This window comes from Loxodonta africana, chromosome 14, assembly GCF_030014295.1.
Source record: "Loxodonta africana isolate mLoxAfr1 chromosome 14, mLoxAfr1.hap2, whole genome shotgun sequence".
In the NCBI taxonomy this organism is placed as follows: domain Eukaryota; kingdom Metazoa; phylum Chordata; class Mammalia; order Proboscidea; family Elephantidae; genus Loxodonta; species Loxodonta africana.
Window position 1 is genome coordinate 90,839,117 of NC_087355.1, and position 10,157 is coordinate 90,849,273.

General features: G+C 52.8%; 1 protein-coding gene across 1 annotated transcript; it reads left to right on the forward strand.

Moving 5' to 3' along the window:
• The first annotated feature begins 7,483 nt into the window (after window positions 1-7,483).
• On the forward strand, window positions 7,484-9,811 carry GPIHBP1 (glycosylphosphatidylinositol anchored high density lipoprotein binding protein 1). The gene is made up of 4 exons (XM_064267694.1): window positions 7,484-7,728; window positions 8,280-8,399; window positions 9,212-9,328; window positions 9,537-9,811. Exons 1-4 carry the CDS (start codon window positions 7,674-7,676, stop codon window positions 9,809-9,811), a joined length of 567 nt encoding a protein of 188 aa, XP_064123764.1. The 5' UTR covers window positions 7,484-7,673.
• The last annotated feature ends 346 nt before the right edge of the window (window positions 9,812-10,157 follow it).

Consider the following 10,157-nt stretch of genomic DNA (forward strand, 5'->3'; position numbering starts at 1 on the left):
GAACGAGGGTGATCTTAGCGAGGTCTAACACATTACTAGGAATGTCTGAACCTCCATTCCAATCCTCCGGATACCTCCTATCCCCAAAACCAGTCAGAGGGGCTTCAATATGTGCACCAACCAGAGACAGACACATCCAGACACACAAAAACCACGGCTGCCACACACTCAAACACTTGCCCAAACTCTAGAGTCACCAAGAGTCCCTCCTTGTGATCCTACTCATGGTACGGTCATCTAAGGCACCACTCACCTTAGAAACCAAGGGCCTGGGTCCAGTTCCAGAAGCCACGCTGGCCGGCCCTACCCACCCAAGCCTTAGCACAACAGGGAGAGGGTCATAGACTCACCTCAGGATCCTGGTTAGGTCTTGCCTTCACCCACCTCTTTGGCATGCTTGGGGTGAGCCCAGGTCCAGCAACAGCCTCCTGGGACAAACAGAGTCCACAGTGCCCGCTTGGTTGGAGAACTATTGACCAGGCCTGAGCCCTGCCCCAGAGCCACCGTGTCTCAAACAGCTAGAGATCCCTGTACAGGCCACCAAATTGTTACCGCAAATTCGAGAGCTAGAGCCACCTGCCGCAAACAGCCAATTCTTGACACAGGGGTGAGGTGGGTGGCAAGAGCTTTACTATATATACCGGTATATGGAGACAGAGGGGACTGATCTCCTCCTAAAGCTGTCTGTCTCCAGGAACTGTAGGCCAACTGGGTTTTATAGGGAAAAGGGGCCATAAGTTTTAGGAACTTGCGAAATGTGCATTCTCTTTCTTCTGTTTGGTTTCAGTGGTCGTATCTCAAACATGTTGATCTTTTCCTGCCATTATCCCATCAGCCCAGGGAGTGGCTGGCGCCACCCTTCTTCCTGTTTGACAGACTTAGATAGATATCACTTGTTTTTCTATGGTCCGAGGGGAAACATTGGTTAATATTTAACTTTTAGGGGAGCTAACAGCAAAATCATACTTGGAGACAGAGACAGGCTAGGGAAGGGAAAAATGGCACAGGTTCTGTTCAGGATAGGGCTGAGCCGCCTGTTCCACTAGCGTGCCAGATTATGAGAAGATAAATTTCTCCTTGTTGAAGCCATCCACTTGTGGTATTTCTGTTACAGCGGCACTAGATGACTGACTCCCAGGAAACCCTATGGGGCAGTTCTACTCTGTCACATGGGGTTGTTATGAGTCGGAATCTCCTTGACGGCACCTAACAACTATGCTGTGACTCCCAGGAGCAGCCCAGGGTAGGCGGGGCACTTTGCATCTGGGTCTTGGTGGCTCCCACCCACCCAGTTGGCCTGAGGAGCCAGGCCTGGGGCTGTCTGGAGGGGACAGCAGCCAATGGACACTCGCTGCTTTTTCAGGAGGAAGGAGGGTCCCCTGGGAATAGAGGCAAGGACCAATGGGTGTGAACACAAGGGATGCAGAGAGTAGGCCAGGCAAAGGATCAAAGCTCCCAACACAGGGGAGGCTGGTTTGGAAAGTGACTTTGGCCCCCAGGACAGGAAAAGGCAGGCAGCCAGGTGGCCAGGAGGCCAGGCTACATTCTCCTCATAGCCAGCTGAGGAAGCTGAGCCAGAGAATTTCAGGCTGGCCCTGAACCCAAGCAGGGAAAGAGGAGCCAGGGTCCAACCCAGGGTTCTCTCTCCAGAACCCACTCTCAACCTGCCCTCCAGGAGGACACCAGAGAACCAAAAACCACCCTCTCCTCTTCCCCTGCCATTGACAGTCAGGGAAACTGAGGCACACTGAGTTAAGGGCTGGTCCAAGCCACAAAGCATACCAGTAGGGGGCAGGCTGAACCCGACTCTGTCTCCGATTCCAATCCAATATTCCCCCAGCCTCTGCCCCCTGCACACAGCCAGCCCCTTCACAGCCCTCGGGACAGAGAAAGGGGACTTCTCAGGGAGTCCTACCCTCTACACTGTCCGTGGCCTGCCACAGGTGGTCAAAGCTGTGGATGGGGGTGCCCCAGGGAAAGAATTGGGGGGCTGCCAAGCCATTCCAGCCCCCCCACCAGCAGCCTAGGCTGCTTACACAATACACTGCTCAAGGCCAGAGGTGGGTGGGACTGATGGCTTTCCAGCCCAGAGGGCACAGAGGCCCCACCACAGCGGTCCCCAGAAGCCTCCTTCCCTATCTGGTCCTGCCAAATCTCCCCCAGAAAATGAGGGCCCAGGGGACCTTGCCCTGGAAAGCCGGGGTGTGGAGCAATGCCCATGGTGGATTGGAAGGGCTGGGCTTGGAGTGGGGACTCCAGGCAAACCGCTGCCCCACCTCAGTTTCCCCATCTGTGAAATAGGGCTAGGTCAGAGGTCCGAAGAGTGGATATGTTCGTGTTCTGGGTCTAAGTGTTGGTGGGTGGCTCCCAGCCCAGGGCTGCTCCAGGCACTATGGTCTCACCCACAGACATAATGCCAAGGAAGGCGAGGAAAGGGCAGAGGTGAGACGGGTGGCCAGGGCAGGCCTCTGCAGAAGCGGCAGCTAAGCAGAGACTAAATAGGGTGAGAAGAGGCATGAAGAGCACACCAAGCAGAAGGGCGAGGGGCAGCCAGGGGCCCCACTGGATGAAAGGCTGAGGAGGTGAGTGCACATTGGACAGGAGGACATCTGCCATGTTTTTATTTAAAATACTCTATAAAAAACAAAATAAAACCCATTGCCGGCTGGTTAATTCCAACTCATGGTGACCTCACGTGTTGTAGAGTAGAACTGCTCCTTAAGGGTTTTCTCTTTATGGAAGATTGCCAGGCCTTTCTTCCATGGTACCTTTAGGTTAGCAGTCAGTCACAAAAAGAGGCCCTGAAATGTCTGTGATCCTCACCTTTTTTTTTACTGTGCTCTAGGTGAACGTTTACAGAGCAAATTACTTCCCATTCAATAGTCTGTACGTTGTGTTCAGTGACACTGGCTGCATTCCCCTCAACGTGTCAGCACTCTCCCCATTTCCACCCCGGGTTCCCCGTTTCCTTTTGTCCAGATTTTCAACCCTTTGTCGCCTTCACTTTTGGGCAAATGCTGTCCTTTTGATCTCCTATGATTGATTGTTCTAAGGAGCACATTCCTCTCGGGTGTTATTGTTTATTTTATGGTCCTGTCTATTGTTTGGCTGAAAGGTGGTTGATCCTCACCCTGAGGTCTAAAGCCATGGGTCACTAGGCTGCACCAGAGGGTCTGAGTTTTGCAGCCTGGGAGCTCCAGATTCCACAGGGCAGTGTCATGAACTGCTTAAGATGGCCCTTCTAGCCACAGTCTTTGTAACTCCCACCAAATGATTGGTTGGGCCATGCTAATAGGCTGTATGGAACCCTAACAATGGAATTGGTCAGTTTTACAATCCCGCTAAGCTTAAAATGGGCCTTCCCAGAGGTGAGAAGGGAGGATCTCACCACCACCAAACAAGAAGAGCCAAGAGTGGAACTCGTCGTTTGGACCTGGGATTCCTGTGCTGAGATCCTCCTAGACCCAGGAGACAGAGAAAGAACTGCAACGCTGAAGACAGCAAGATGGTGAGAAGCAGCAGCAGAGAAATGGAAGCAGCAGAGGGAGGAGACCAGCAGGAGATGGCATGGTGGGCTTCCTGGGACACGAAAGCTGAGTGCCTTCAGGAGGAGGCTTTCTGGAGGACTAGGTGCCTCTTCTCACGAGTCTGTCAGTTTGTCGTATCGTGGGGTCTTGAGTGTTGCTATGATGCTGGAAGCTATGCCACCAGTATCACCCAAGGCAGACAGGTTTCAGCTGAGCTTCCAGACTATGACAGACTAGGAAGAAATAGAACCCCGCAGTCTTCCTCCGAAAAGAATTAGCCAGTGAAAACCCTATGAACAGCAGCAGAACACTGTTTGATATAGCGCTGGGAGATGAGCCCCCCAGGTTGGAAGGCACTCAAAAGATGACAGGGGAAGAGCTGCCTCCTCAAAGTAGCATCGACCTTAATGACGTGGATGGAGTAAAGCTTTCAGGACCTCCATTTGCTGATGTGGCATGATTCAAAATGAGAAGAAACAGCTGCAAACATCCATTAATAATCAGAACATGGGACATAAGAAGTACGAACCTAGGAAAATTGGAAATCACCAAAAATGAAATGGAATGCATAAACATCAATACCTTAGGCATTAATGAGCTGAAATGGACTGGTACTGGCCACTTTGAATTGGACAATCTTATGGTCTTCTATGCCGGAAACAACTTGAAGAGGAATGCCATTGCATTCATTGTCAAAAACAACATCTCAAGATCTATTCTGAAGTACAACAGTGTCAGTGATAGGATAGTATCCATACTTCTACCAGGAAGACAAGCTAATACAACTATTATTCAAATTTACCCACCAACCTCTAAGGCCAAAGATGAAGAAATTGAAGATTTTTACCAGCTTCTGCAGTCTGAAATTGATCGAACATGCAATCAGGATGCACTAATTACTTGGGACTGGAACATGAAAGTTGGAAACAAAGGAGAGGGATCGGCAGTTGGAAAATACTGCCTTGGTTATAGCAACAATGCCAGAAAGCTCATGGTAGAATTTTGCAAGACCAATGACTTCTTCATTGCAAATATCTCTTTTCAACAACATGAATGACATATACACGTGGGCCTCACCAGACGGAATACACAGACATCAAATCGACCACATCTGTGGAAAGAGACGATGGAAAAGCTCGATATCATCAGTCAGAACAAGATCAGGGGCTGACTATGGAACAGACCATCAATTGCCCAAATGCAAATACAAGTTGAAACTGAAGAAAATGAGGACAAGTCCACGAAAATCAAAGCACAACGTTGAGTTTATCCCACCTGAATTTAGAGACCATCTCAAGAATAGATGAGACGCGTTGAATGCTAATGACCAAAGACCAGATGAGTTATGGGATGACATCAAGGACCCCATACAAGAAGAAAGCAAGAGGTCATTAAAAAGACAGGAAAGAAAGAAAAGACCAAAATGGATGTCAGAAGAGACTCTGAAATTTGTTCTTGAATGTGTCCAGCAGCTAAAGCAAAAGGAAGAAACAGTGAATGAAGTGAAAGAGCTGAACAGAAGATTTCAAAGGGCGGCTCAAGAGGACAAAGTATTATAATGACAAGTGCAAAGAGCTGGAGACAAAAAAACAAAGGGGAAGAACGCTCTTGGCATTTCTCAAGCTGAAAGAACTGAAGAAAAAATTCAAGCCTCAAGTTGCAATAGTGAAGGATTTTATAGGGTAAATATTAAATGATGCAGGAAGCATCAAAAGAAGGTGGATGGAATACACCGAGTCATTATACCAGAAAGAATTGGTCAACTTCCAATCATTTCAAGAGGTAGCATATAATCAGGAACCGACAATGCTGAAGGAAGAAGTCCAAGCTGCACTGAAAAAAAAAAGGCACTGGCAAAAAACAAGGCTCCAGGAATTGACGGAAGATCAATCGAGATGTTTCAACAAATGGATGCAGCACTAGAAGTGCTCACTTGTCTATGCCAAGAAATTTGGAAGACAGCTGCCTGGGCAACCAATGGGAAGAGATTGGAAGAGATCCATATTTCTGTCTATCACCAAGAAAAGTGATCTAAGCAAATGTTAACGAACAATATCGTTAATATCACACACAAACGAAATTCTGCTGAAGGTCATTCAAACGTGGCTGCAGCAGCATATTGACAGGGAACTGCCAGAAATTCAGGCCGGATTCAGAAGCAGACATGGAACCAGGGACATCACTGCTGATGTCAGATGGATCCTAACTGAAAGCAGAGAATACCAGAAGGATGTTTGCCTGTGTTTTATTGACTATGCAAAGGCATTCAACTGTGTGGATCATAACAAATTATGGACAACATTTCAAAGAATCGGAATTCCAGAACACTTAATTGTGCTCACAAGGAACCTGTATATAGATCAAGATGTAACTGTTTGGACAGAACAAGGGGATGCTGCATGGTTTAAAGTCAGGAAAGATGTGCATCAGGGTTGTATCCTTTCACCATACTTATTTAATTTGTATACAAACCAAATAATCTGAGAAGCTGGACTATATCAAAGACCACAGCCTTCAGTATGGATTACACCTCAACATAAAGAAAACAAAAAACCTCACAACTGGACCAATAAGCAATATCATGATAAATGGAGAAAAGATTGAAGTTGTCAAGGATTTCACTTTACTTGGATCCACAATCAACATCCATGGAAGCAGGAGTGAAGAAATTAAAAGATTCATTGCACTGGGCAAATCTGCTGCAAAGGACCTCTTTAAAATATTGAAAAGCAAAGATCTCACCTGGAAGACTAAGGTGCGCCTGACCCAAGCCATGGTATTTTCAATCACATATATGCGTGGGAAAGTTGGACAATGAATAAGGAAGATCGAAGAAGAATTGATACCTTTGAATTGTGGTGTTGGTGAAGAATATTGAATATACCATGGACTGCCAAAAGAACGAACAAATCAAGTACAACCAGAATGCTCCTTAGAAGCAAGGATGGCGAGATTGCATCTTACATACTTTAGACATGTTGTCAGAAGGGCTCAGTCCCTGGAGAAGGATATCATGCTTGGTAAAGTACAGGGTCAGTGGAAAAGAGGAAGACCCTCAACAAGATAGATTGACACAGTGGCTGCAACAATGGGCTCAAGCATAACAACGATTGTGAGCAGGAAGCAGGACCAAGCAGTGTTTCATTCTTTTGTACACAGGGTCACTATGAGTTGGAACGGACTGTTGGCGCCTAACAACAACAGGGTGCCTCCAGGCACTTGGTGGAGCTAGGTTTGCTGAACCACGGAGCTAGAGCTGAGCAACTTCAGGCACTGGCGTAGGGTGCCTCAGGGAACTTAGCAAAGATAAAAGAGCTTTGTTAACACTTGCCCGAGCAGGGCAGAGGCCAAGGGGCAGAGGGAGGCATGCCTGTGGGCACGGCTAAGAAGAGGCTGTCCTGATGGAAGAACTGTATCCTGAGCATTTCTGAACCTGAATAGTAACCTGTCACTTCCCTTCTAAACCCCATTATTGTGAATATTGTCCGTGAATTCTGTGTGGTCATTGCAATGAATTATCGAACCATCAGAGAAGTAGAGAGTGCAGTGGGAAGAATGGCTGGTGTCAGACTTGGTATAGGTGGCAGATAGAAGAGGCATGCTTGACCTCCACCTCACAACAATCAGTCTTGGGATGTAGATCTTGATTTTCGTTCACCCTTGTAAAGTCAGAGAAGGTCAGACACCTCTGCCACGCCATTTTTACACGTGGGGTCGGCCCAGGAGCCGCCCACCCCAGGGTTAGGCTCCCTCCGTGGCTGCCACCCTGCAGGGTTGAGGCAATGAGGCCCAGGGAGCCCGCCAAGGCCAAGGTGGCTCCAGAGGCCACGCCCTCCTTCCACACAGTGTCAGAGGGCAGGCAGGCGCCGCACAGGTGCACAGGACGTCCCAAGGATGGCCAGGATGACGTCCCCTTCCCCTCCGGCGCCCCTGAGGTCCTGGAGGGAAACAACAGTCCCTGGCCTGGTGCCCAGAGCTGGGGGCTAGCTGGAAGCCCATTGTTTGAGGCTGGAGCTGGCTGGGCCTGGGCCCGGGGGGCCTTGGGAAGCTGGTCTCCCTTTGGCCCCAGGCAATGCCCTTCGTCCCATTTCCCCCAGAACCCAGAGCCCCCAGCGAGGACACAGGCACAGCTGCACTCCCAGCAGGATGAAGGCATGGACGGCTGTCCTGCTTGCCCTACTGCTGCTGTTCGGGGAGCCAGGTGTGTGGGGAAGGGCATGGAGGGTGCAGGGGAGACCCACAGGGTGGGGACAGTGCACTCCAGCCTGCGGGGACCCCAAGCCTCAGAGCAAGACATGGACCTGGGGAGAGAGGGATGAGGCTGAGGTCCTGCGGCCAGGGGGAGGTGCCGAGGGCTGTGCCATTCAATTCCCAAACATCTCTGGCCCTAGTCCAGCCAGACTTTGGGGGTCAGGGGCTCCCCGCCTCAGGCGCCTGCAGCCCCAGGCTCAGGTTTTCCTTTTTGCAGAGCTCTGGGGTTCCTCCACCTCTCTGGGCCTCAGCTTCCTCTTCCGTAAAACGGGCAGGCATGGGGGGTGAGGATTTCCAGGGTAGTGTGGAGGACTGCTGTAGAGGTCACAACAATGGCAGTGGGCAGGGCACGTGAGGATGGCGGGCCTCACATGGCAGGCTGTGGGTTAGGGGACAACAGAGGGCAGAGGTGGGGGAAGGGGCAGGGTAGGGGGAGGCTGCGGAGGGCATCCTCTGGGCCCGGGGCAGTCAAGGTTCACAGGTGGCCCTGCGCATGGCCAGGGAGAGGGCAGGCTCAAAATGAGGAGGATGAGGATGAGGATGACGAGGACTTCGGGGTGGACAGCTATGAGGATGACTATGATGAGGAAATCAACTTGTTTCCTGTGGAGGAGGACAAAGGTACGGTCCCCACAGAGCACGGAGGTGTCACATGCGGTGAACCTGGGGGCTAGGGGCTGAAGGCTGGAAGGGGCCGTGACCCTTAACTCCTCACCCTTCACCCTGACCCTTGGCACTCTACCTGCCACCCAGAGGAGAGAGAAAGACAAGCGTGTGGGTGGAGTCCGCAGGTGGAGGAGGGCTGCAGGGAGGTGGGAGGGAGTTCTGCTGGGGCAGAGGTGCTGCAGAGCAGGGCTGTGGACCCCCCACCCTGCCCCTGGTAGTTGGGGGGCAGGGGTCTTGGATTGGCTTCTGCAGGCTGTGGGGGCCCTGGAAGCTCAAAGCCAAGCAGAGTGGAGCTGATGAAAGCACACCCCACCATCCCTTGGAGTGCTCCCACCCACCTGGTCCCAACCCAGATGACTGCTGGCACCCTTCTCTCAGATAAAGCCAAGCACGTGGTCCGGCCTCAAAGGCTCTCAACCAGAGCCCCCCAGGCCCCTCTGCCTGCCCCCAGCTTTGGAAGGTCCTGGCCTACCCTGCCTCCTGGGCTTTCCCTCCAGCGGGCTGCGCTGGGGAGACGGAGCTCAAGGGGCGCGGGGAGCCAAGATTTGCGCCCCCGACACAATGCGGAGCCAAGGGGGCTCGTAGGCCAGACGGGAGGAGGGGCAGACTTGGGGATGCCTGGGGCTCCACCAGGGCTTGGAGGGGAGCGGAGACAGGAGAGGCGGATGGCGACCAGGAGACACCCCCGAGCAAAGGCTCAGGGCTGTGGCTCTGGCTGGGGTGCGGTGGCACCCTCCCACCCCCGCCTGAAGCCACCTTGCCCCCAGGCCAGCTGCGGTGCTACTACTGCCGTGGCCTGCAGGAGGGGGAGGTCTGCAATCAGATGCAGGACTGCTTCCCCGACCAGGCCTTCTGTGAGACGCTCATCGCCCGTGACAGTATCGGTGAGCGGGCGCGCAGCGGCCTGGGTGCAGGCCGCCGGGGGGTCGGGGAAGGGAAGGGCGATGCGGGGAGTGAGGAGTGGTGGAAAGGGAGGAGCCTGTCATCCCGCCGGCCTGACGTCAGCCCCACAGGCAGGACGTCAATCCACCAGGTGACTTGCCCCTCCCAGCCTGTCCTCCCGCGCTTCAGTCCTCTCCCCAACCCCGCCAGAGTCAAGTCTCCAGTCCACGTACACTGCGTGGTGTGCCGACGACTGTGAGCCTGTCACCAGGACTATGGAGGGGACCTGGGTGACCGTGACCTGCTGCCAGCTCCCGCTGTGCAACGCCCCACCCTGGCTCACCGCGGAAGACCAGGAGTCGCCGGGCAGCACGGCTGGAGGCCTGCTGGACGGCAGGGCTGGGAGCTCCAAAGGCAGCCCCCCAACTCTGGGCACAGCCCTCCTGCTCAGCCTCCTGGCCGGCCTGCCTGCAACAGGGTCCTGAAGACACCGCCCCTCGGCTCCCACCCTGGCCAGCCAACACCCTGGCAAGCCAGCACCCTGGCCAGCTGGCACCCTGACCAGGCCCTCCCCTCCCACCCGGCTCCACCAGCTTTGGGGAATAAACTTGGAGCTTCATTAGTCAAGGGCCAGCTTGGCCAGTCTGCATTTCCTGTTCCCCTTCCGATGTCCTGTTCCCCTTCCAGTGGCTGTCATTCCCCTCTCCCCGCTATCTGTGCAGGCGGGGACGCCAGCTTGGGGCCCGAGGTCCAGGACTCAGCTGCTTCATGCAGCTGTGGACTGAGTTCAGCTCTGCCCTTTCCCAGAGGTGGGCGGAGGCCTTCAGAGGG

Coding starts and splice junctions, on each gene's coding strand:
- GPIHBP1 (XM_064267694.1), top strand. CDS start 7,674: ATGAAGGCATGGACGGCTGTCCTGCTTGCCCTACTGCTGCTGTTCGGG. Junction 8,400..9,211: donor TCCTGTGGAGGAGGACAAAG/GTACGGTCCCCA, acceptor CCTTGCCCCCAG/GCCAGCTGCGGTGCTACTAC. Junction 9,329..9,536: donor CATCGCCCGTGACAGTATCG/GTGAGCGGGCGC, acceptor CAACCCCGCCAG/AGTCAAGTCTCCAGTCCACG.